Source organism: Anguilla anguilla, chromosome 15 (assembly GCF_013347855.1).
Source record: "Anguilla anguilla isolate fAngAng1 chromosome 15, fAngAng1.pri, whole genome shotgun sequence".
Lineage (NCBI taxonomy): Eukaryota > Metazoa > Chordata > Actinopteri > Anguilliformes > Anguillidae > Anguilla > Anguilla anguilla.
In genome coordinates, this window is record NC_049215.1 from 31,394,916 (window position 1) to 31,421,964 (window position 27,049).

A 27,049-nucleotide genomic window follows, 5' to 3' on the forward strand; every position below is an offset into this window, starting at 1 on the left:
TTTCCAGAGTGCTCTGTGCGGCCTGGGGCTTGTTTTGGCAGTTCAGGCTTTGGACCTGCTGACATTTTGTGATGAGCACAGTTTGCAGGCGGTAGGAGAACACAGAGGAATGTTATTGCAGACCTGACGCCCATTGTGTGCATTGCTTTCTATTGATTCTTTTCTTCTGGTGTTATTGTTCTACAGGGGAACCCAGAAGAGCACACCATATTGGAATTTGCCCGTCTTATTAAGAGCCTGGTCGGTAAGTAGTCCTGGGTCAACATGGTGACTACGTCATCATATCTCTCCATCCTCTCAAAACCCTGGACTGCCTCTTTCTTTCTCTCTCCCTTTCTCTCTCTCTCGCTCTTGCTCTCGCTTTCTCTCTCTCCCTCTCTTCTCTCTCGCTCGTTCTCTCTGACTGTCTTCTTTCTCACATTTTTTTCTCTCTCTCTCTTTCTTTAATTCTCTTCTCTGTCTTTCTCTCTCATTCAGGAGCCCCACTGACATGACAAATAAAGCTGTTGGTGAAGTGTTAGCGTAGTGCTAGCCTACGGGTAGCCTGTTGATCTGCTCATTCCAAACAGTGTTTGGGATGTTGGCCGCCCGGCTCATATTGCAGACTGGCGTTTATTTGAATTACCAGGCATTTCCTCCTTGCCTTCAATAGACGGAGGGACGTAACACTGTTTTTAGTACATGTTTTACACAAGCATGAGCATGACTCTCCATGCACTATTAACTGGAGATTAGAATAAATTAGGATGTTAATCTGGACTGTTTGACCCCCAGTGAGGGGGGGGGGGGGGGGGGTTATTGGCCTTTTCTTCCCGTGGGGGTTCAGCCAATAGGCTGGTAAATGCCCGGCGATGGAGTGCATTGTGGGTATTTCTGAAATGTGAGGCACTGTTTCCCTGCTGATATCGGTCTGCCTTCAGGCAAGCTGGAATTAAATAGAACTTTCACTTTAAAAGTTCTGCAGTTACAGGAATAATAAATAAATAAATAAATAAATAAATAAGAGAGCCCGATAAGGGCGCTCGAATATTAACCCTTTCAAACCGAGCCTGTCGGCACCGACGCGTTTGTGTATCCCGTATTTATGATAGCAGTACCTTATCTCCACAACCATGCGAGCTATCAGAAGGCTAAAATTGCATTTAAGAGTACACAAATAGAACTTCTCCGTCCCATGCTGCCTTCCGATTGTAAATGGAGGGGCAATATGCGCTATCTGGATAGTGCAGTGCATTGGCTATGCTTTTTTTTTTTTTTTTTAAATCCATCCCCTGTATGAAGATCTAATGTCAGCCTCCATTTTGTCCACTAATGATTGGTAGCCAATGCAGCCAATCAGAGGTGATTTAGAATCTGAGCCAGTCAGTAGTTAGTGTGGGCATGAGAGACGCTTGACTGCTACGGGAAGAAGGAAGAGATCACTAAGGAATATTTTACAGCAATGGAAGCAGTACAGAAATGCTGTTTGATCACAGCGATGAGGAGCTAGGGCACATCGGTCCATTGTATCACCAGTACAGGATAAAAAAACGCCCAGGGACTGTGCAGCAAAAAGTGGACTCAGAACTCTGAATAAAAAGAGAGAAGCAGCTACTGCTGTCTGCGCACGGCGGGCTATTTATTTCATTTTTTAAATTAAAGGGAATGTTATCTGTGTGGTTTGATGGTTTTGGTAATAATCAAAATGGGAAGTTTTCATTTTCATTAGCGTGTGTTCTTGTCTCCCCTCCCTCAGTGAGTCGCAGTCAGATCCAGTTCCTCCCGGAGGCTCAGGACGACCCCCAGCGCCGACGCCCGGACATCCGCAAGGCTAAACTCATGCTGGGCTGGGAACCTGTGGTGGGTCCCTCCGCAATCTCTGTGACTCTCCCTCCATATAAAACACAGTATCTATGACTCTCCCTTCATATAAAACACAGTATCTACGACTCTTCCATCATATAAATCACAGTATCAGTGACTCCTATCATATTTAATCACAGTATTTATGACTCTCCCTTCATATAAAACACAGTAGCTATGACTCTCCCATAATATATGAAACACACGCAGTATTTATGTATAGCCACCATCGCTCAATCGCGAGTTAGATAGTCGTCTCAGCACCGTTTGTTATATTTCTGTGGGTAATGACTGATCCTGGCTGACTGTAGTTCACTACCTGACTGTGACTGATCATGACTGATCATGACTGATCCTGGCTGACTGTAGTTCACTACCTGACTGTGACTGATCATGACTGATCCTGGCTGACCGAGGCTGATCCTGGCTGACTGTAGTTCACTACCTGACTGTGACTGATCATGACTGATCCTGGCTGACTGTAGTACACTACCTGACTGTGACTGATCATGACTGATCCTGGCTGACTGAGGCTGATCCTGGCTGACTGTAGTACACTACCTGACTGTGACTGATCATGACTGATCCTGGCTGACTGAGGCTGATCCTGGCTGACTGTAGTTCACTACCTGACTGTGACTGATCGTGACTGATCCAGGCTGACCGTGACTGATCCTGGCTGACTGTCGTTCACTACCTGACTGTGACTGATCGTAATTGATCATGGCTGACTGTGGCTGACCGTGTGCATTCACAGGTGCCGCTGGAGGAGGGGCTGAATAAGACCATCCAGTACTTCAGCAGGGAGCTGGAGCACCAGGCCAATAACCAGTACATCCCCAAACCCAAGCCCGCCCGCATGAAGAAGGGCCGGCCCAGACACACGTGAGGGACGGGTCCGCAAAACTGCCCCCCCCCCCTCCTCCCCCCCCCCAAAGAAGAAATCCTGCGCTCCGAGCCGCCGCAACCTTTGCGTTCAGCGAATAGCAGACCGGTAACCGTTCTCGTTCGCCCAGACGGACGGACGGACGGACACGCCCAGATCGACGGGCAACTCCTAAAACTTAGCCGCAGTCCTCGCCTGTTGGATTTTCTTATTTAAAAAAAAGAAAGAAAAACTGAAGTTGAGCTGCCCAGTGCTGGGGAGCCTGATGCGAGGTTGTTTTGTGTGATCTGTTTTCTGTGTGTTTTTTTGTACAAGCTTTCTTCGCTCCAGAGGTCTTCGTTTTATGTAAGAGAAATTATTCAGCTTGGTCTTACTTAAGTCGACTTAAGATGATACATGTTTACTCCTGGGGTCAGCAGCGGACACTACCACGTGCGCATGGGTTCCAGTCCTGGACACTACCACGTGTGCTTGGGTTTCAGTCCTGGACACTACCACGTGTGCTTGGGTTTCAGTCCTGGACACTACTACGTGTGCTTGGGTTCCAGTCCTGGAGACTACCACGTGCGCTTGGATTCCAGTCATGGACACTACCACATGCGCTTGGGTTCCAGTCATGGACACTACCACGTGCGCTTGGATTCCAGTCATGGACACTACCACGTGTGCTTTGGTTCCAGTCCCAGACGCTGCAGAACACTGGCCTCTTTGTCTTTCTCATTTTTGAAAACTTTTACAGTCTTGTTCTAAATTATGTATAAATTTAGCTAAGCTAAAATGTGTGCAAATAGAAACGTTGGAGTTGTTTGTTTCTGTGGCGGTGTGTGGACAGTGAATTCAGACGGGAGGATTTCTGAGCATGCTCTACTACAGAAAGATGATTGTATTGCTGACTACTTGGGGAATACTCTGTTTAAATAAAATATTGACAAAAGAAAGATCCGTTTGGCGCATATTGGCGTGTATATTCTGTACAAATGGTGTGCTGTAAAGTCTTACATCACTGCTTTGAGGACTGATGTTTCTGTCGCCTGCCCCGTATATGTGATATAAGATTACACAAAGCTCTCGTATAGAAACCAAGCCGGCCATCTCTGAAAATGCAGTCCCTCCGCAGTCAGTCAGGGGGCCAGTGATGAGCTTAATGAACTGGTTTGGGCAGCCCTGCGCCAGAAGGTGATTTTGCCGGAGATGGACGGGCTGTGGCTGCTGACTGTGCTCAGCGCCTCGCGCTCGGCGTTTAGTCGGAACGCAGCGAGCCGCGGGGACGGGTTCGAGCGGGAAAAAACGCTAACGCCGCACTAGCATGAGAGTTTTACACGCTGACCCCTGCTCTCCGAGGCGCCGGACGGGAAGGGGGACGTCTCGGACCGGTCGGCCCTTCAGGCTCTTACGCGGGAGTAAAAGATGACCTCTGACCTCCCGGCCCCCATCGCTCCTGCCGCGCTCTCGTGCGAGTCCTCTTCCTGTCTTCCCCTCCCGTCCTCCGAGCTGCGAGCTGCGAGGTCACGTTCTTGACCTCGCCATTCGTTAATATCGTTCATTACTCTGAAGATTTTATTACATGAATGGATGGTTCGTGATGCAGGCATGTTTCCTGCTCTGGGGAAGGAGCAAGCTTTGCATTGCTTGCCGAGACGCTCCAGGCTGGCTGGCTCGGTGTGATGCCTGTAATGTAGTGTATGTAATGTAATTTAATGGAGTCTATGGCAATGTTCCCAGAATTCCTGAGGAAAGCTCCAAAACCTGTGTCCAGAGGAGTCGGCAAATATAAGTACTGTTCCACCTCTTCTGACCCCCCCCCCCCATTGTGTCACCCCCCCTCCCACCCCCACCCCCTCCTCTTCGGTCTCCTGGGAGACGCTGGGAGCTCCGGAGCTCTCTCGCCTGGAACCCCGGGTCGCCGTCGCCATCGGCACGGGGGGCTTTTACTGGATCTGCGCCCCAGGGCGTAGGAAGCGAGCGGGACCCCTGCAGGCCCCCCTCTGCCCCCGGCAGGCCCCCTCTGCCCCCGGGAGGCCCCCAGCAGGCCCCCCTCTGCCCCCGGCTGTCTTCCCGCTGAAGAGCGAATGAAGGGACTTTGACAGCGCGGGCCCCCTCTCGCAGCACCGGAACACGCCCTGCGCACGCACCCCTCCCCCCCCGCGAACGCCCCCTCCGGCCGTGCGATAACAAGCCTCCCGGCTGCCGCTGTCAGTCAGACTCAGCAGCCGCTCAGGTGCCTTCTGAGACCTCGAGCACGGCGGCGGTGCTGGCGGATCATCAAAGATTTATGGCGAAGACGGCGGAGTGCGGGGGTTTGTTAGCGCGCGGGTTCGTTAGCACACGGGTTTGTTAGCGCGCTGGTTCGTTAGCGCGCGGGTTCGTTAGCGCACGGGTTTGTTAGCGCGCGGGTTTGTTAGTGCACGGGTTCGTTAGCGCGTGGGTTCGTTAGCGCGCGGGTTCGTTAGCGCGCGGGTTCGTTAGCGCGCGGCTTCCTGACCGCTACGCCCTTCGGGTTCGCGAGGAGCGCCGCTGCAGGGCGGCCGGCGGCACCGTCGTCGGCGAAGAGCTCGTTTTGGTCTTATACCGTTATGCCGTCTGTTTTTCTCCTTCAGGATATCGCTCAGTTAGCCTCAGCACAGCCCCGCGAAGATGGAGAGAACTTCTAGGGGCCGTCCCAAACCGGACTGGCCGTCGCCACGGAAACCGCGTCCGTGAAAACACCGGGGTAATTAGTGCTGACAAAGTGTACCCCCTAATCGCGTTGGCTGCTGTCCAAAAACGTTATGTTCTTTAAGAGTGCTGGCAGACAGCGGAGTGCTGCTGGAGAATAACTGAGCACGTCTTTTATCTCACTGCCCAGCTTCATTCAGGAGTCCAGGCCGATCGCTCGCACGATGGCCGTTAAGGACAATCACTCCGAAACTGCTTCAACTCTTCTGTCAGATTTTAAAATCTAAATCCTCCCCCTGACCCCCTTCCGCAGCCTTTTCTCCTTGGACGCAAATGCTGGTGGCTGTTTTGTTTTGTTTGGTTTTTTTTTTTCCTCCCATGATCCTCTCTTTCTCTGTGTCCTCCCCAGAGAGAGAAAAGGACAGAGCAGTCCCTCAAAGGCAGGGGGGCACGCAACCAGAAAAATGTACGGCTGAAATTGCCTCATAATTTAATGAAGTGAAGACACGCCCATTCATAATGCTGATGTAAAGGCTGTGTTGCCCTGCCCCCCCCCCCCCCCCCCCCACTAATATTGTGTGCCTGGGTGCATTGTGTGCATTAGGTCTTGTTGCTTGCATTTAGCTTTTGTTCTCCTCTGCAGTTTGTCTGCTGAGCTTCACCTCTGCAGTTCCCCCTGTCACTGAGCTGGAGAAATCACAGAACATAGAAGAGCTGTTATAAAAGACCTCCCCCCAGCACCATTAGGGCGGTGTTTGATTTTTTTGTGGTAAAGACAACATAAGGATGGCAAGGGTCAGCAACAAGAGGTGTCCTCTCAGTACGGTTTAAATCGTCCTCTTCGATTGGCCAGTTTGCCTTTTCTGTCAAAGCAACGTCAATGTGGAGCATTAGAGAGAGCACTGGCTGCAGTTGTTTTGCTGCTCAACTGAAACAATAGCTGAAGGCAAATCAGACATGCAGCCATTAGTATTTTGTCTGTGAATGGCTATTGTATTCTGTCAAATGGATTGTTGTGTTGTTATTTTTTTTTCTGTGATTTATTTCTTTCTTTCTTGTTTTATTGTCCTAGAATTAAGTATTACTGTTGTGATTTGTACTTTAATACTTTCCTCCCTGGGGTCAACAGATTAGCTTTGGGGCTAACTCTGGCACATCAGTTGTGATGGACATGGTCCCTGTTAAGTAAAATAACAAAGTAGATAAGCTTGGGAGGCGTTTGCCCTGGGGGGCGGTGGGGGGGGGATGGGGGGGGAGGTGGGTGGTGGGGGGCGGCTGGTAAGGAGAGCAGTGGGAGAATCGACAGCGGCACTAAGACACGAGAAATGTCGGGGAGGAAATCTCAAGCGGGCGATGGAGTGAAAGCAAATTGCCGCGCTGTCCAGCGGGAATTTGGAGCGAGGAAGAGACTGCTCAGCGCCTTTTCGCTCCGTTTCGTCGGGCTTTGGGGGAATCTACGGCTCGGTGGAGCGATTCGTATTGACTTTTCCTCTCTGATCTGTGCCCGTCCTGTGAAAGCGAGCGTGCGGGACCTTAATCGATTCGAAGGGCAGGGTTTCCCCCGGGGCTACGCTTTCGGACGTCACAAACACAAAGAACATGGAAAACTATTTCCTGTCAATCTCCTGTCAATCATCTCATGCTTTCTTCACAGCATTTAAGAGATTTAAAAAAACTAACTAAAAATGGAAAATGGAAAAATACATAAGACTATAGGCTTATGTCCAAAAAGAGTCAAAAGTGGCAATGATTTTAAAATGCTACTTTCTTTATGTGGATGCATAGGCATTCATGATTGTATTACACCTATGGTGAAATAAAAGAATTAAAATGACTTTGAAGATATTTGTGATCAATAATGTGTTTTCATGGAAAATGGAAAAATACATAAGACTATAGGCTTATGTCCAAAAAGGGTCAAAAGTGGCAATAATTTTAAAATGCTACTTTCTTTATTTGGATGCATAGGCATTCATGATTGTATTACACCTGTGGTGAAATAAAAGAATTAAAATGACTTTGAAGATATTTGTGATCAATAATGTGTTTTCATGGAAAATGAAAAAATACATAAGACTATAGGCTTATGTCCAAAAAGGGTCAAAGGTGGCAATCATTTTAAAATGCTACTTTCTTTATGTGGATGCATAGGCAATCATGATTGTATTACACCTGTGGTGAAATAAATGAATTAAAATGACTTTCAAGATATTTATGATCAATAATGTGTTTTCATGGAAAATGTAAAAATACATAAGACTAGTGGCAATCATTTTAAAATGCTACTTACTTTATGTGGATGCATAGGAAATCATGATTGTATTACGCCTGTGGTGAAATAAATGAATTAAAATGACTTTGAAAATATTTATGATCAATAATGTGTTTTCATGGAAAATGGAAAAATACATAAGACTATAGGCTTATGTCCAAAAAGGGTCAAAAGTGGCAATAATTTTAAAATGCTACTTTCTTTATGTGGATGCATAGGCATTCATGATTGTATTACACCTGTGGTGAAATAAATAAATTAAAATTACTTTGAAGATATTTGTGATCAATAATGTGTTTTCATGGAAAATGGAAAAATACATAAGACTATAGGCTTATGTCCAAAAAGGGTCAAAAGTGGCAATCATTTTAAAATGGTACTTTCTTTATGTGGATGCATAGGCATTCATGATTGTATTACACCTGTGGTGAAATAAATGAATTAAAATGACTTTGAAAATATTTATGATCAATAATGTGTTTTCATGGATAATGGAAAAATACATAAGACTATAGGCTTATGTCCAAAAAGAGTCAAAAGTGGCAATGATTTTAAAATGCTACTTTCTTTATGTGGATGCATAGGCATTCATGATTGTATTACACCTGTGGTGAAATAAATGAATTGTAATGACTTTGAAAATATTTATGATCAATAATGTGTTTTCATGGATAATGGAAAAATACATAAGACTATAGGCTTATGTCCAAAAAGGGTGAAAAGTGGCAATGATTTTAAAATGCTACTTTCTTAATGTGGATGCATAGGCATTCATGATTGTATTACACCTGTGGTGAAATAAAAGAATTAAAATGACTTTATTGATCACAAATATCTTCAATGTGTTTTCATGGAAAATGGAAGAAAAATACACAAGACTATAGGCTTATGTCCAAAAAGAGTCAAAAGTGGCAATGATTTTAAAATGCTACTTTCTTAATGTGGATGCAAAGGCATTCATGATTGTGTTACACATGTGGTGTAATAAATGAATTGTAATGACTTTAAAAATATTTATGATCAATAATGTGTTTTCATGGATAATGGAAAAATACATAAGACTATAGGCTTATGTCCAAAAAGGGTGAAAAGTGGCAATGATTTTAAAATGCTACTTTCTTAATGTGGATGCATAGGCATTCATGATTGTATTACACCTGTGGTGAAATAAAAGAATTAAAATGACTTTGAAGATATTTGTGATCAATAATGTGTTTTCATGGAAAATGGAAAAAAAATACACAAGACTATAGGCTTATGTCCAAAAAGGCAGAAAAGTGGCAATCATTTTAAAATGCTACTTTCTTTATGTGGATGCAAAAGCCATCATGATTGTATTACACCTGTGGTGAAATAAATGAATTAAAATGACTTTGAAAATATTTATGATCAATAATGTGTTTTCATGGATAATGGAAAAATACATAAGACTATAGGCTTATGTCCAAAAAGGGTGAAAAGTGGCAATGATTTTAAAATGCTACTTTCTTAATGTGGATGCATAGGCATTCATGATTGTATTACACCTGTGGTGAAATAAAAGAATTAAAATGACTTTGAAGATATTTGTGATCAATAATGTGTTTTCATGGAAAATGGAAGAAAAATACACAAGACTATAGGCTTATGTCCAAAAAGAGTCAAAAGTGGCAATGATTTTAAAATGCTACTTTCTTAATGTGGATGCAAAGGCATTCATGATTGTATTACACCTGTGGTGAAATAAATGAATTGTAATGACTTTAAAAATATTTATGATCAATAATGTGTTTTCATGGATAATGGAAAAATACATAAGACTATAGGCTTATGTCCAAAAAGGGTGAAAAGTGGCAATGATTTTAAAATGCTACTTTCTTAATGTGGATGCATAGGCATTCATGATTGTATTACACCTGTGGTGAAATAAAAGAATTAAAATGACTTTATTGATCACAAATATCTTCAATGTGTTTTCATGGAAAATGGAAGAAAAATACACAAGACTATAGGCTTATGTCCAAAAAGAGTCAAAAGTGGCAATGATTTTAAAATGCTACTTTCTTAATGTGGATGCAAAGGCATTCATGATTGTGTTACACATGTGGTGTAATAAATGAATTGTAATGACTTTAAAAATATTTATGATCAATAATGTGTTTTCATGGATAATGGAAAAATACATAAGACTATAGGCTTATGTCCAAAAAGGGTGAAAAGTGGCAATGATTTTAAAATGCTACTTTCTTAATGTGGATGCATAGGCATTCATGATTGTATTACACCTGTGGTGAAATAAAAGAATTAAAATGACTTTGAAGATATTTGTGATCAATAATGTGTTTTCATGGAAAATGGAAAAAAAATACACAAGACTATAGGCTTATGTCCAAAAAGGGTGAAAAGTGGCAATCATTTTAAAATGCTACTTTCTTTATGTGGATGCAAAAGCCATCATGATTGTATTACACCTGTGGTGAAATAAATGAATTAAAATGACTTTGAAAATATTTATGATCAATAATGTGTTTTCATGGATAATGGAAAAATACATAAGACTATAGGCTTATGTCCAAAAAGGGTGAAAAGTGGCAATGATTTTAAAATGCTACTTTCTTAATGTGGATGCATAGGCATTCATGATTGTATTACACCTGTGGTGAAATAAAAGAATTAAAATGACTTTGAAGATATTTGTGATCAATAATGTGTTTTCATGGAAAATGGAAGAAAAATACACAAGACTATAGGCTTATGTCCAAAAAGGCAGAAAAGTGGCAATGATTTTAAAATGCTACTTTCTTAATGTGGATGCATAGGCATTCATGATTGTATTACACCTGTGGTGAAATAAAAGAATTAAAATGACTTTGAAGATATTTGTGATCAATAATGTGTTTTCATGGAAAATGGAAGAAAAATACACAAGACTATAGGCTTATGTCCAAAAAGAGTCAAAAGTGGCAATGATTTTAAAATGCTACTTTCTTAATGTGGATGCAAAGGCATTCATGATTGTATTACACATGTGGTGTAATAAATGAATTGTAATGACTTTAAAAATATTTATGATCAATAATGTGTTTTCATGGATAATGGAAAAATACATAAGACTATAGGCTTATGTCCAAAAAGGGTGAAAAGTGGCAATGATTTTAAAATGCTACTTTCTTTATGTGGATGCATAGGCATTCATGATTGTATTACACCTGTGGTAAAATAAAAGAATTAAAATGACTTTGAAGATATTTGTGATCAATAATGTGTTTTCATGGAAAATGGAAGAAAAATACACAAGACTATAGGCTTATGTCCAAAAAGAGTCAAACGTAGCAATGATTTTAAAATGCTACTTTCTTAATGTGGATGCAAAGGCATTCATGATTGTATTACACCTGTGGTGAAATAAATGAATTGTAATGACTTTAAAAATATTTATGATCAATAATGTTTTTTCATGGATAATGGAAAAATACATAAGACTATAGGCTTATGTCCAAAAAGGGTGAAAAGTGGCAATGATTTTAAAATGCTACTTTCTTTACGTGGATGCATAGGCATTCATGATTGTATTACACCTGTGGTGAAATAAATGAATTGTAATGACTTTAAAAATATTTATGATCAATAATGTGTTTTCATGGATAATGGAAAAATACATAAAACTATAGGCTTATGTCCAAAAAGGGTGAAAAGTGGCAATGATTTTAAAATGCTACTTTCTTTATGTGGATGCATAGGCATTCATGATTGTATTACACCTGTGGTGAAATAAATGAATTGTAATGACTTTTAAAATATTTATGATCAATAATGTGTTTTCATGGATAATGGAAAAATACATAAAACTATAGGCTTATGTCCAAAAAGGGTGAAAAGTGGCAATGATTTTAAAATGCTACTTTCTTAATGTGGATGCATAGGCAATCATGATTGTAATACCCTGTGGTGAAATAAATGAATTAAAATGACTTTGAAGATATTTATGATCAATAATGTGTTTTCATGGAAAATGGAAGAAAAATACATAAGATTATAGGCTTATGTCCAAAAAGGCAGAAAAGTGGCAATCATTTTAAAATGCTACTTTCTTTATGTGGATGCAAAGGCAATCATGATTGTATTACACCTGTGGTGAAATAAATGAATTAAAATGACTTTGAAAATATTTATGATCAATAATGTGTTTTCATGGATAATGGAAAAATACATAAGATTATAGGCTTATGTCCAAAAAGAGTCAAAAGTGGCAATGATTTTAAAATGCTACTTTCTTTATGTGGATGCATAGGAATTCATGATTGTATTACACCTGTGGTGAAATAAAAGAATTAAAGTGACTTTGAAGATATTTGTGATCAATAATGTGTTTTCATGGAAAATGTAAAAATACATAAGACTATAGGCTTATGTCCAAAAAGAGTCAAAAGTGGCAATGATTTTAAAATGCTACTTTCTTTATGTGGATGCATAGGCAATCATGATTGTATTACACCTGTGGTGAAATAAATGAATTAAAATGACTTTGAAGATATTTATGATCAATAATGTGTTTTCATGGAAAATGGAAAAATACATAAGACTATAGGCTTATGTCCAAAAAGGGTGAAAAGTGGCAATGATTTTAAAATGCTACTTTCTTTACGTGGATGCATAGGCAATCATGATTGTATTACACCTGTGGTGAAATAAATGAATTAAAATAACTTTGAAGATATTTGTGATCAATAATGTGTTTTCATGGAAAATGGAAGAAAAATACATAAGACTATATGCTTATGTCCAAAAAGGGTCAAAATTGTGTTCATTCAAAAACCACAGTGAAATAAAAACAGAAAAATTCATAATATATCCTTATATCTGTTCAGTCACATCATATAAGTTGTGTATATATAATTGTTTATGTTGTAGATAATGTGCTTTAATACATAGTGGCAAATTAACATCGTTGTAGTATTTATGATGATAATCTTACCTTCACAATTTGGGTAGACTCACATGATGAAGACAGCAACTAACTCTAACTTAGAAATCTGCAAAGTATGTGGTCATGGTCTTGCATTCAAATAAAAAGCATTGCGAAATATGTCATTTTCCATTTAGACAGATGAGAAATGATAGTTCCTGATTCAGATTTATTAAGAGACAGTGTTTTTGCAAGCATTTATTAACCAGTTCTGTAGCACCCTTTTTTTAAACACAAGCCTGAAAATGACATACCAAAATAACATGGTTACACTTCTTCCAATCCTTTTGCCTACAGGCATAATCATGGTCTCTTCTGAAAAGTAACCCAAGTTGGGAGTTTGTATTCCAAGGGTCAGAAGTTCTCAAAATATTACTGATACAAAGAATGTTACTGAAAAACAGAAGCTCAACCTAACTGGTTATACTGAGGGACTGCTTGGCCAGTACTGGCCAGAGAAGCTAGTAGGTGTGATAATCTTGCTTCAGAGAGTCTATACAAAACAGAGATAATAATGTTCTCCACAGTATGTATGCAATACTTTCTGCGTGTATGCAGCAGCGAAACAGACGATAATGACAAATGGTATGTTTGAATGTATAGAAGGTGAAGATCCCCCCCCCCCAAACTTGTTTTGACACCCCACATGCTACAAAATAAGGAACCGCTGTAGCTAAAACAATGGCATAATAAAATAGTTTATAGATGATAGACAGAAACACAATAAAGATAAAAAAATCTACTTCAGGGATGTTTCTCAATGTGACATAAACACCCCCCCCCCCCCCCTCTCTCTCTCTCTCTCTCTCACATACACACACACACACAAATCCTTTAACTCAATTTCCTGATGACTATTTGAGATTCCCCCTGGGGAAGGAGAGATAGGTAAGGTTGGCTCACTGTGGATGGATGGGTCACACTGAGCAGGGACACCAGGATTAACACTGCAGTCTGTGTCCTCGGGGCTAACCAACCTGCGCTCGCTGCTCCATCGCAAAGCAAACGGCACAAGCTCCGCAGCACCACCGCGCTGATAGCAACTTCACTCTCATTTGCCACGACGCTCACGAGCATCTACTTTTATTAGCCTGAAACACGAGAGACCCTCGAAAGAAATACAGATACGAACACAGAATTAAGGAACGTGGGAGAGAAATGAGGTATTGGTATTGGTATCCAATACATAGAAATTAGGATATGGTTCATTTTATTACATAGGGTCGGCAAGGCTGACTGAGAGTTAAAAATGAAAATGAGAGCATTTGGTCAGCAGTGTACTTGCTGCCTGTGCTCTCAGTGAGATGCATTCTGAGCCAGGCAGAGGTTATTTTACATTACAGGCATTTAGCAGACGCTCTTATCCAGAGCAACTCACACAACATTTTACACAGCATTTACATTGTATCCAATTATACAGCTGGTTATATACTGAAGCAATGCAGGTTAAGTGCCCTTCCTCAAGGGTGCAACGGCAGTGTCCTACCCGGGAATCGAACATGCGACCTTTCGGTTACAAGACCAGTTCATTGCCCATTGTACTACACTGCCCCATTCTGCCCTGCTTTTTTTTTTTTTTTTTTTTTTTGTCTCTTCATCTCACAGGTATAGATTCCGTGTACGGGGGCTCTTAAAATCTGGCCGACGGGGTTTTCAGGAGAAAAGGCACCAGGTGAGAATGGGGAGAAACAAAGAAACCAAGGGCACTGGGTGGCGTTTTAGAAACACATTTTGTGCATCAACACAAAACACAACTTTCTTTTCACATTTATGCCCACTGTGGACTTTTACACAGGGAAGGGATCAGGCAGATGGTCTCTTCTTCTGTGGCTTTCAAAGTCACTTGCAGCAACCCTCCTGGCTTACCAGGTCATATATTCCATAACACCTGCAATGAATCATGAGCTCCACCAATCAGAGGCCACCAGACTCCAGACCGTTATCTGCCTTGGTATCCACGGAGACTCCAGCAGAATGAGCCAATCGGAGAGGTTACCTGTGATTACAAGCACCCAGAGCCAAGCAGAACACGAGCCCAGATACAGACCTAACAGTGACAGAACCAGCCCAGATACAGACCGAACAGTTACTGAACCAGCCCAGATACAGACCGAACAGTTACTGAACCAGCCCAGATACAGACCGAACTGTTACTGAACCAGCCCAGATACAGACCGAACTGTTACTGAACCAGCCCAGATACAGACCTAACAGAATCCTAAACGAAGAAGGTGACATCAAACCCAAAGTCACTGTCCAAGTCCACGGCTTTAGCGCTCAACCTTAATGCGATGCATGCACCTTAATGCGATGCATGCACCTTAATGCGATGCATGCACTTTAATGCGATGCATGCACCTTAATGCGATGCTCACAGGCTGAAAAGGTTAATAATCATATTCTGAGTCAAGTGGAAGGCTGGTTCTGATGTAATGCATTCAGGACAGTTTGCCACTTATTTACAGAACAGCAATCAGACAGAACTCAGCACACAGCACACACGCACGCCTTAATAGCAACATCTCACGCCAAATGTGATTCTACGTCAAACAGATCAACAAACTATGCCTCAGAGATTAGTTTTTCCTCTCAGTGAACATGTGGTAATGATGAGTTGGGGACAGGGGGGGTGGGGTAAAAATGCTGGTGCATCTGAAGTTTGTTTCTCGAGGTGCTCTGTTTAAATATTTGTCCCGAGGGACAGAGCAGACGCGTTCAGAGGCGAAGATGAGTGCGTTTATTGGGTATGAACAGCATTCAAGTGCATTATGGGAATTCACTCTTCAAACACAGCCAGTGAATAAATGTTGGTTTACAAGCATTTCCCTCGATGCATTGGTAATTTTAAAGGCCCATGTGAAATATTAGCCCAAGTTAGGACTAGAAGTCCACTAAAGTCTGACGCTTTACTGAGTTTATTACAAAAGAGTAATTACCTCATCATCGTCATCACCGAATGTGAGATTAATTAGTCAATAGGAGAATAAAGAAGGATAAAAAAGGCACCAAGTAGCCAGTACAAAAACAATAATAAAACAAACTTCCTGCTCAAACTCAGTCGTGAGGCCTCCTGTGTATGCTTGTTTTTATTACAGCCAATTTCCTGACCAACTGAGGTTGCTGAAAGTGCTTCTATAAAACAAATGCAGGTTTGTTTTATTGCATTTTCCTTTGTTTTTTTTTTTTTTTTCTTCGAGTTTTCCGCAAGTGGCTTAGCCTCAGTGACCGGATGTCCACACATTCAGCAGGCAGGGCCGCAAAGATTTCACCAGTCAGTCTGTAATTTAATCGAATTAAAAAAAAAAAAATGTTACCGCTCTCTGAAGGAATCCTACAGCGCGCACTGCTAAAGAGAACGAAAGCACTAGATAATCACACTGATTAAATGTCCTGGGAAATGAATAGAGGGCATCGCTATTCAAGGCATGCAGATCTGGTTCTAAAATAATGTGGCTTTACGAAGGGTGATAAAAAATAAAAACAAAAAAACCTTGTTATAATTCAGGGGCTGCGACTCTGGACACTACGTGTGACGCGCGTGTGTGTGTGTGTGTGTGTGAGTGTGTGTGAGTTGTGGGTTGTGTCATGAAAGAAAAATTACAACGCTACAACAGTTCATACAACAAGTCCATGGTTGAGGGGGTGTGGATAATTTTCCCCTGCAGTGAGAAAGGGCTGTGAATTACTCCCATTGAAAGCCTAATCACAATGTTCCAGATTGGAATGAAAACTGACTCATTATTCAAGTCGCAGGGAGCCTTAGTATTTATCTCTGCTCGGTTTTTTCCACAAGAGAGACAGTACAACCACTCAACATTTCCTGCTTTATTCCTTATAGAATACTTTAAAAAAAAAAAAACAACTTAGAAAGCTTTATACATCCAGGCATGTATAAGACCTTTATTACCAAAGCAAATCTGCAATAAAGTTTGACGTAAAAATATTTAATATAATTATTTAAAAAATAATGAGGTTTGACATTAATTCTAGAGAAGTGTTATGTCATGTCAGAGAGTGGCATTTAAACAATCAGTCATCTTTCGTAAAGCTTCGAGTTTTTGTAGTTGTCCAATGACCATGAAAATGCACTTTTTTGTATGTCGCTTTGGATAAAAGCGTCTGAAAATAAATGTAATGTAATGTTCACTTCTGAATGATAAAGATGCTATAGAAATATAATGATAATGACAGCTTTACACACTCTTCATAAGGGCTCAAAGACAACAGTGTAATGTGTTCTGTTCTGCGTCAAACACCTCAAACATAAAAACCCCACCCAACCCCCCCCACCCCCCACCCCCCCAAGACAGAGTGAGAGAAAGACAAAGAGAGAGAGCTAGACAGAAAGATTGAGAGAGAGGGGGAGAGACTGAGAGAGGGAGAGAGATAGGGGAGAGAGAGAGATTGAGAGAGATGGGAGAGAGAGAGAGATTGAGAGACAGAGGGGGAGAGAGAGAGGGAGAGATTGAGAGGAGAGAGAGGGAGAGAGGGAGAGAGATTGAGAGAGAGAGAGAGCGGGAGAGGAGGCGAAGTAAAGAAAGGCAGAATCTGTGCAGACACAATGCTCCAGCAACAGGTGTAAAAATGGAACATTAGCCGATCGATACCCCACACGTCAGCTCTACTCCCCAATACACTGCCTGCTATTAATCAGAGACAGTGAGTCTATTCACTCTTTCACTCAGTCACACACACGCGCACACATGCACACACACACACACACGTACACACACGCACGCACACACACTCATGTACACACGCATGTACTCACGCACACGCACACACATGTAGGCATGCACATGCGCACACAGACACACACACGCACACACATTAACTTCCACAAACAACAAAGGAAAAATACAAGCCATAACAAAATACCACAGACCCCTAAAATGTAAAAGGTGACAACCTCTTTCTTCCCCATTACCACAATGTTTTTAAGCAGTCTTGATTTAGATAAAATACATGAAAGAAAGGAGAAAGAGAGAGAGCGTGCACAGGAGAGAGAGACAGACAGAGAGAGAGAGAAAATATGCAACATCAAGGCAATTATGTGATATTTACTTTTTCAGGGTCCCAAATGTTCCAGCACTGAGGATGAGAACAGCAACTGTTCATCAAGCTGTACAAACACAAGGCCGGTAGCGGTGCGATACACTTTACTGCTGGCTGACCAATAGTCATAGCGCCATCTGCTGGTGCATGGACTTCTCTTCCTTCGGCTTCCCTTTTGGACATGGGCCTCAAACTCAAGCCCTGTAGGGTCGCTGTGACTGCTGGGCTCTGATGTGTTCACACACACATAAGTGCTTAATTTAAGTCACTGACCGACTACAGTGTCTGCACAGCGCGCACCTTGTTCCCGAGGCCTACATTGGCTGCTTGGTTGAAAGGAAATCACAAAAAACCAGCAGAGACTGCGGCCCCCTGGGACTGGAGTTTGAGACCCCCGCGTCAGGCAAAGCCTAAAGATCATTTAGTCATCCATTTTAGAGAACAGAAATGATACCTCTTAATATTAAAACCCACACTGTTTGCCAGTGCATTGGGTTAATCCACTAAATACACCACCAATCTACTCATGATTGACTTATGAATGCTAATAAAGCATAAATGAATGTCATGAAGCCATGTTTGCCTTATAGCCATTAGTAAAAAGATATCTGTATTCAAGCATGTCCACCACAACAAATCCATCCAAGCACACGTCTTGTTCCATATTTTGCAAAACTTTTAATTGAACAAAAGTGTTTCAATTCTCAACACACTGTTTGAGGTACAGTACCTTGCTGCTGGGGTCTAAACAATTTATATTTGCACCTTTTCTTTTAAATATACATACAGCGGAAACAAGAATTAAATAACTATGTTCAAAAACATTCAGTGTTATATTTATAAAAAGCAAATTCCAGAGAAGTAAATGAAGTCATTGGTCAACAAAACGGCCATGGATAATGTAAAAAAACAAAAAAACAAACAAAACAAAAAACAACCAAAATAAAAAGCTTTCTTTCTCTTTTCCTTTTATTAATAAGGAACAAGGAACTTGTGTTCACAATCTGGCAAATGAATATACAACTCTGAGACTGAAAGGGTCTGTGGAACAGCAGAACTGGGGGGGGGGGGGCGGGGAGGGGGGCCCGAGAGAAACGGAGGGAGCACATTTGGCTGAACTTCGGCAAAAATTTGGCTATTATTTATTATTTGGGTTTCCCCTGTTGTTACCCCCTCCTCCACCTCCCACTCTCTGCCAAACGTCCCCCCCTCCCCCCCCCACCTCATGAACAGTGGCCAGCTACAGGCCGGTCACCCCCTCCCCCAAAAGTCAACGGGGGTCTTAAAACAGCGGCCCCGTGCACGGCTCCGGGGGGGGGGGGGTCTGTGAACGGGTCAGTAAGTGTGTCTGTAGCTCAGGCGGTCCCGCACAGCCTCCAGGGCAGGCTTGGGCGGACAGGAAGAGAGCGCTCGGAGAGGTGCGTTTCAGTGCGGCCGCCAGCAGGGGGCGACGCGGAGAGGCGACCCCGCTTTCTCAGAGAGGAGAGGTCAAAGGGCAGCGCGTGCCCTCAGCGAACGCGCGGTGAAGACGCTCCTCTCGTACAGACGACGACGCGCCTCGCAGGTGGTTTTTGGAAGGAAGCTTGAGACTGAGACGCAAAGGAGGCACAGAGCCATCCAATAAAAACAAAGAGAGGAAGTAAACTGGGTCAGCCGGCTCCGTGATTGGCCAGCTCCTTAACCCTTAATCACATGTAGTCCTTTGGGATTGGTTTTTAGTCACCTTCTAGAGTGTCTGTTAAATTCCTTTCAATAAATGTCAAAGGAATAGAGAGAGAGGCGGAGAGGTTGGCTCCGATTGGTGAGCAAAAGGTCAGGAAGTAAGGCTCGTTGCCTTCGGGCTTTCTGTTGGGTAGGGCGGGGCCGGGCGGGGCCGGGCGGGGTCCGGGGGCGGGGGGGGTCACAGCAGCGGCCGGACGAGGTAGAGCTTCTCGCCGTGCTCGCTGGTGAAGATGGGCGCCTTCTTGTAGTGCTCCACCAGCTGGTCCATGGAGGTGAAGCGGCGCTGGCCGATGCAGTAGACCCCGTCAGCCAGCTGAACCTTAAAGTGCTTATTCTTACCTGGGGCCTTCAGAGACACCGAGAAATCACTGGGCTGTGAGAGAGAGGGGGGGGGGGGAGAGAGGGGGGGGGAGAGGGAGGGGGAGAGAGAGTGAAGGAGAGAGGGGGAGGGAGAGAAGGAGGGAGGAAGGGGGAGAGAGAGAGGGGGAGAGGGAGGGAGGGAGGGAGAGAGAGAGAGCGAGAGAGGGGGGGAGGGAGGAGGAGAGAGAGAAAGAGGGAGAGGGTGGGAGAAAGAGAGAGGGAGAGAAGGAGGGGGAAGAGAGAGAGATGTGAAAGGTGGGAGGGAGAAGAGTAAAGGAGAGGGAGAAAGAAAAGAGGAACTCTTTAACTTGCAAACTTCACAAGACAGTACGTACAAACCCCTGTTTAAGTTCAATGATTCTTTCATATTTCCAGAAGGGGGCGCCATTACTTCATACTTCGTACAAACCAACCACAGCCAGAAGCACTTTGTTTGAATTGTTCAGAAGCACTTTACCCTCATCACTGCCCACACAAAGATCTTGATTAAAACGAGACACACAGTAATGATTAACTGGAAACACTTTAAACAAAAGAAGTTAATTAAACTGTTCATCATGGCTGTGTGAATGTGGTAAATAAACAGGTGGCAGCTGCAGATTGGGGGCGAACCATGACCTCGGCTAAAACAAGGCCTGAGGAGGCCTGTGCTCATACACCTGTGGGCAGAGTGATGTCACAGTGATGTCACAATAAGCCTCTGTATAGCATGCGGCTCCTCTGGTAAGAGGAGATTCTAGTACTTCTGACTCTCCACGGTAGCTGTACTATATTTGGCCACACCTCTTAATTTGTTTTTTTTTTTGTTTAATGCAAATTGAAATGTCACAGCACCAACGGTAAGGAGAATTCTGATGAAAAAACAAACTTTGCTGGTAATTAACAAATTAATCTTTTATGAGGAATATTTCAGTGCATTCCAAGACTGCTCCCCCTTCATCCCCTTCCAAAAGCACTTTATTAATAACACAGCATAACGGCACAAATTCCTATTTCTGCCTTGTGTTGGTCCTCTTCCACACAGAAAGTTGCCCCCCTTCACACCCCATCCACACCCTGACACCCCCCCCCGGTTCCTCCCTCTCTCTCTCTCTCAAATTGCTGGCTGTCGACCCCATAATCTGGACCAGGTCCTCCCCGCTGCCCCCCACAAACTCCCCCCCTCCTCTCTCTCATCCCCTTAAACTCCCACAATGCCCCACTCCGCCCCCCCCCCCACTCACCGAGGACTCGCTGTCCCGCACCAGGAAGTCTCCCTCGCGCCCCCACTCCACCCCCCCCACCCCCCCCACTCACCTAGGACTCGCTGTCCCGCACCAGGAAGTCTCCCTCGCGCCCCCGCTCTGCCTGAACCCCCCCCCCGCCCCCACTCTGCCCCCTCCCCCCCCCCCCACTCACCGAGGACTCGCTGTCCCGCACCAGGAAGTCCCCCTCGCGCCCCCGCTCGTTCAGGGCGCACTCCGCCTGGTGGCGCGTCACGTTGCCGTAGTACCAATCCTTGCCGGCGAACCTGCCGGTGCGGGCGGGGCCCGAGAGGAGGCCGGCCTGAGGCGAGCGGGGCCCGGGGCCCGCCCCCCCGTCGCCGCTCAGCACCACCACGTAGTTCCTGGGCACCAGGCCCACCTGGCCCCGCCCGTTTCTGCACCTCCACCACTCGGGGTCGTTCTCCGGCTTCTCCAGCACCTCCATGGTCTCGCCCTTCTCGAAGTTGAGCTCCTCCTCCGTCACCGAGCTGAAGGGGTACAGGGTCTGCACCAGCTGGGGCGCCCGCCCGCCGCCCTGCCCGTTGGCCAGCGCCGCCCCCCCGCCCAGCCTCGCGGGCGGGTACCCGTACGGGTCCCCCGACGCCTCCTGGCCCTCCTCCAGGACGTAGTTGGAGGGGAACCAGCCCACGCGGCCCCCGTAGCTGCCCCGCCACCAGCCGTCGCTGCACTTCTCCATGACGACCACCCGCGTGCCCTTGACCAGCGACAGCTCGTCCTCCCGCTCCGCCGCGTAGCCGAACTTGACCAGCGCCGGCGCGCTGAGGTCGTAGATGCGCTCCGCCCCGCCGCTCCCGTTGGCCGGGTACTCCGCCTCCGTGCTGGGCGTGGGGGAGGAGTCCCGAACGCTGGCCCTCCACTTCGGCTTCCCCAGACCTGAGGGAGGGGTGGAGAGAGAGAGAGAGAGAGAGAGAGAGAACGAGGGAGGGAGAGAGAGAGAGAGAGAGAACGAGGGGGGACAGAGAGAGAGTGAGAAAGAGAATGAGAGGTGCGGAGAGAGGCAGACAGAGAGAGAGAGAGAGAACGAGGGGGAAGAGAGAGAATGAGAGAGGGGCGAAGAGAGGGAGAGAGAGAGAGAACGAGACAGAGGGGGAGAGAGAGATGGAGAATCAGTACAGTTCATTATTCTCATCTGTATCTGTAAACAGCATGTCTACATATCAGCACATTGGGTTTTTTTTAATATAAAAAGTGATGCCTACTTTAATAGCGTACAACACACTTGTAGAGAAATGGGTGCACATACAGAACACACAGCCTGATTGATTCATCTCTGGGTGAATCAATGTTCCTGCATCTATTTCCCTGCGCAGATTTCACAGTGTATAAAAGCAACATTGCTTACAAAACCTGTGCCACATATATAACAGGTATCACTTATAAAAGAGGCATCGCTGTTTATACTGTATATACAGCCTTCTTTTCCACCACTGTTAGTTTCCATTTCATCTTCTTGTTCTTGTTCTTATTATTAGAAGCCTCAACATGATGCAAACTGCTTTCGTTCAGTACTTAGTGCACTTCATTTGAATTCCTCTGCAGAATTAGAAGAAAAAAGAAAAAGAAAACGATGTGCTTGAAGCATACCCCTACACTCCCACCAAAGGGACGGTTTCATTAGTATTCCTGGAACAAGGTTAAGTTTTAGAGGACCTATCTGGGGTCAGAGAGAGGTTAACGAGACAAGTGTTTAAACAAGCCAGAGGAGGGGAAGGAGATGGGGGGGGGGGGAGAGAGAAAGAGAGAAAGAGAGGAACAGAGAGCTATTTTAAGAGCCGTGTAGAGACTGGAAATGGGAATACTCCAGAGCTCCCCTCCTCCTCTTCCTCCTCTTCCTCTGAGGACTGAGGAGAAGCTTCCCTTCAGACATAGCATCTGTGGAATGCTGTCTCTCTTCCCCGAGTTTCCCTGGCAACGCTGCATTCTGTCCCACCGTACCTTGGGGATGCCAAAAGGAAAACCTTGTCCTCTGACCTCTCTCTGAGGCATACTCTGAGTCTGCTACATCCACTCAGGGCACGGGGGCATGGAAGCATGGAAAACTTGTGATCGAGCCTCTTGATTGTTTTTGAAAAGGATATTCTTCTGTCAATTCAACATATTAAAAAAAAGAAAAAAGGTCAGCGTTATACGTTAGATTTTATGGAAAGAAGCCGTAACAGTTTGGAGAACTGGAAAAAGGGGAAAAGCAGTGGGAATGTTCCAAACTGACCGAGTTCCTTTCTCAGAGCTGCACTGGAAATGTTTGTCATGGGAAAGACAAACTTTCCCCTCGCACATCAGACTGGTTTCTGTCTTTATTATAATACACAGCACCGCTACCCAGGGGAGGAACAAAGAGCAGACCACCAGCTCCTGGCAGTGTGTGTGTGGGAGACGCATGAGAATGTGAGAATGCATGAGTGTGTGTGTGGTGCGTGTGCGTGTGTATGCATGTATGAGAGAGAGAGAGAGAGAAAGAGAGAGAGAGAGAGAGAGAAAGACAGACAGGTGGAGGAGCAGTGGAACATTCTTAAAGGTGCCCCCCACCCCCCAGATCTCTTCCTGACCTCCAGTGCTCTTGAAGCCTGATTACATTCACCCCACCGCCACCCCCACCCCCACCCCCTGCCAAACCCCTCACTCTCCCACTCAGTCTGTGCACGAAACTCACCAGGGAGCAGGATTCTCATGCACCAACACACCCACACCCCCCCTCCACCCCTCTGCTTCCCCGCCTCCACACACACACACACACACACACACACACACACACACACACACACACACACACACCCACACCCACACCCACCCCCCCCTCCACCCCTCTGCCTCCCCGCCTCCACACACACACACACACACACACACACACACCCACCCCTCTGCCTCCCTGCCTCCACACGCACACACACACACACACACACACCCCTCACCCCTCTGCCTCCCCGCCTCCACACATACACACACACACACACACACACACACACACACACACACACACACACACACACACCCTCACCCCCCCTCCACCCCTCTGCCTCCCCGCCTCCACACACACACACACACACACACACACACACACACACACACACACACAGATACACACACACACACATAAGCACACACACACACACAGTAGACTTCAGCAGGTTAGTGGACTCTAGCTTTTACTTAATCAGAAATGTAGCAAGTGGCAAACTGAACCCTTTGCTGAAGGCGAAAAAAGCCTTGTCTGCCTGTACAGAGAGGTCACAAGGGTATTTCAGCCATTTTCTCCTGGTAAATGGGCTTGGCTAAAATATACAGCTAAAGCAAAAATAAATAAAAATACAGTAAAATAATAACTACACTTGCTTAGCTGTAGTATTGAACACTTGATTAATGAACACGATGGACAATTTGTGAAATACATAAGATGGGTCCCACTGGAACCCGGGGCCAGAACAAGGCAGGGATGGAAACAAGGACAGGATTTGGCAGGCCGCAACGCAGGAGAACGCGGCAGGACGATGTAAGGGAGGAGCGCAAAATGGCAGCACTCCCCAGTCTGTCAACAACTCTGGCAAACTCAGGAGGAGCCCGGAGTCTTAATTTCATTCTGTTGTTTCTGTGGCAGTGTGTTGGACTTTAAGCAGTGCTGTCATTAAAGCCATGCTTTTTAAGCAGCTGGATCCTCAGCCCAGCCCGAGATGCTCACATTCGGCAGAGGTAACAGGTAGGTCTGCATGGAGCAGGCCGGGATTCCTTTTCCTCTTCCAGGGCTCCACACAGGCCTGTCAATGTTCTAGCCTCATTACCCAGAATGCACCAGAACAAAATGGAACACAAGCGAACGCAGCCGCGCCCAGCGGCTTGCACGTTCTGACGAGAACAACACGCCAAGCCATCGCAGGCTCCAGGAACTGAACAGTGGGTGGGGCTAACACACGCAGCCGGTGAGTTGTACGAGCCAATCAGGTGACACTGCGCTCCACCACTGAATGACTCTGATTTGCCGAGGTAAGAGAGCGCTTTGGCTCATTCGCGGTTATATTGGCGTTCGATCGGATCTCAGACGGAGTTCCTGCGAAGTTCGCGCAGAGCTGCACGCAGAGCGGCACACAGAGCGGCACACAGAGCGGCACACGACTTTCTCCGTCTCCGTCGAGGAGACGGGAGTGGGCGGAGCTCAGCTTCGGCAGCACGGCGAAAGGGGCGGGGCCCAAATTACCTACGGAGACCCCCGATCGTCGCAGGCTGGGGCTCTGTCAGGAGAGAGCAGCAGAGAGGAAGAGATGAAGAGATGAAGAGCCTCTTGTGACTCAGGAATCCAGGGCTCGCCGCTGCGTTTTCACGAGCAGTCTGACTCTCCGACAGCACACGCTCTTCGTGAGGACGCGAGACAGAAACGCCTTTCTGTAAGGAGACGAGCCTCCACACGGACGGGCTGACCTGCGGACAGACGGACTTTCACTGACCCGGCACCTCGAGGTGAAACTGTCAGTCTACAGGGGTTCTGGGGGCGAGAGCGGGGCCCCATCATCGGCTGAAAATGGCTTCCAAAAAAAACGTCACAGAATCGGGTTGACCGCGGGGAAATAAGCGACTTTAGATGAGGTCGTCGCTCCCGCGCTTCCTGAGACACACAGTCAGCTCTTCAGGAAGGCGGGAGCTGCCTACAGCAGAACAGCAGAGCTTACTCACGGATCAGACTCCGCTCGCTCTCCTCAGGCTGCGGGCCTGGCACGCAGGACACGTCTCTACAGGGCTCTCCTTTCCACTTCCTCTCGCAGGAAGCGCACGGGAATCCACAGCCCAGCTGGGCACGCCACGCATCCTCACACACACACAAAAAGCACAGCGGCATCTACAGAGCTGCAGAATGCATATTTAAACACGAGGCATGGCTCCAGTCTGGGAAAACAGCATCAGGGGCGGTGGTGCTCATCTGGGGGCTTTTCCTCACTGAAGAGTGAAACTGAGTCTGAATTCTAAAGAGCGCTTTATTCCCATGGTAAAGGCTATATTTTATCTCAACATGCTAAATCTGACTAGGGCACAACACAGTCAGGGCTTCCTACTGTTAGGGTAATGGAAGAATGCTTGTTCACACTGTCTAGGGTGATTATAATGCCCTCTTTATGGATTTCTGTTCAGTTGTGCCAAGAAACCAATTAATGACACCCTCATAAGCCAGGAATCTTTGCCTCATTTTCATTCTGAATATATATTTCATTTATGTTAATAGCTCGCCTCAAAGTGACATTAGATTTATGATAAAACATCTTCCCAGCTGGCTTTAAAAAGATTATCAGCCGCAGTTTCCTCAACAAAAATGCTAAAAGGTTCTAAAAGGCTGTATCTGACAATTAGTCAATGTGAATACTCCTCATGCAGAATAAAAATGCAGATTTAGTTCCTGTACTACAAGCTATTTAGAGATTTTTTAAGAGTGTGCATTAGTGCGAGTGCGTGCTCAGCTGTGTGTTCAGCCATTGTGACTTAAACTACTTTTTAAATCCCCTTGCTCCCTTTCATTTACAGGAACAAGATGCCTTTAACTACTGTAATACACAGCAAATGCATTTATTTATCATTTTAACACCCTATCAACGGCATTTTTATCTCTAGTTGCTGCACAGCACCTAAGGAGCAACAGAGCGGAGATTCTTGTATTCCAGCTTAAACCCTCTCAATCCTGAACAGCGAGTGCCTTCACCAGCCTAGCCTCTCTGGAACAGTAATGTGTAAGTTACACAGAGGCCAGCGTGTGAGGCTGAAGGAGCTTTCTGACGTTTGTTTAAATATGACTGTGCACGTGAGTTATGTTTGGGTTTTATGAAAAAATTATTCTTTGTTAATTCCGTCCCATTTGTCCTCTCATTCTGCCTCTCTCATTTCATTCCCTCTCTTCACAACCCTATCGATTTTAATTCGTCTACGATTGTGATGCCTGTGCCGAGCCTCATGGGGTGACCATTATTCGGACCGGGCACCCTGGGAGAAACTCGAACCCTCAGCTTCGGTAGTCCATTAGCCTGAAACCCGACGCCTCTGAAAGGGAGGCCGTCCACTTTCTCCGCCCTCTGCCA

The 27,049-nt window shown here is 45.2% G+C and overlaps 2 protein-coding genes across 6 annotated transcripts in view; one reads left to right on the forward strand and one right to left on the reverse strand.

Annotated features, from left to right (window-relative positions):
• The window catches only part of uxs1 (UDP-glucuronate decarboxylase 1), a 49,122-nt gene extending 45,456 nt beyond the window's left edge, over positions 1-3,666 (forward strand). For all 3 annotated transcript variants that reach the window (XM_035394269.1, XM_035394270.1, XM_035394271.1), the window contains 3 exons: positions 187-244; positions 1,736-1,839; positions 2,600-3,666. In XM_035394269.1, coding sequence (XP_035250160.1) covers positions 187-244; positions 1,736-1,839; positions 2,600-2,731 — 294 coding nt within the window. In that variant the 3' untranslated portion in view covers positions 2,732-3,666. The remainder of the gene's footprint in view (positions 1-186; positions 245-1,735; positions 1,840-2,599) is intronic.
• A 15,860-nt stretch (positions 3,667-19,526) lies between these two features.
• Positions 19,527-27,049, reverse strand: part of LOC118213661 (cytoplasmic protein NCK2-like) — a 44,419-nt gene continuing 36,896 nt past the window's right edge. For all 3 annotated transcript variants that reach the window (XM_035392676.1, XM_035392675.1, XM_035392677.1), the window contains exons 3-4: positions 21,136-21,875; positions 19,527-19,750 (exon numbers count right to left, since the gene is read on the reverse strand). In XM_035392676.1, coding sequence (XP_035248567.1) covers positions 19,556-19,750; positions 21,136-21,875 — 935 coding nt within the window. In that variant the 3' untranslated portion in view covers positions 19,527-19,555. The remainder of the gene's footprint in view (positions 19,751-21,135; positions 21,876-27,049) is intronic.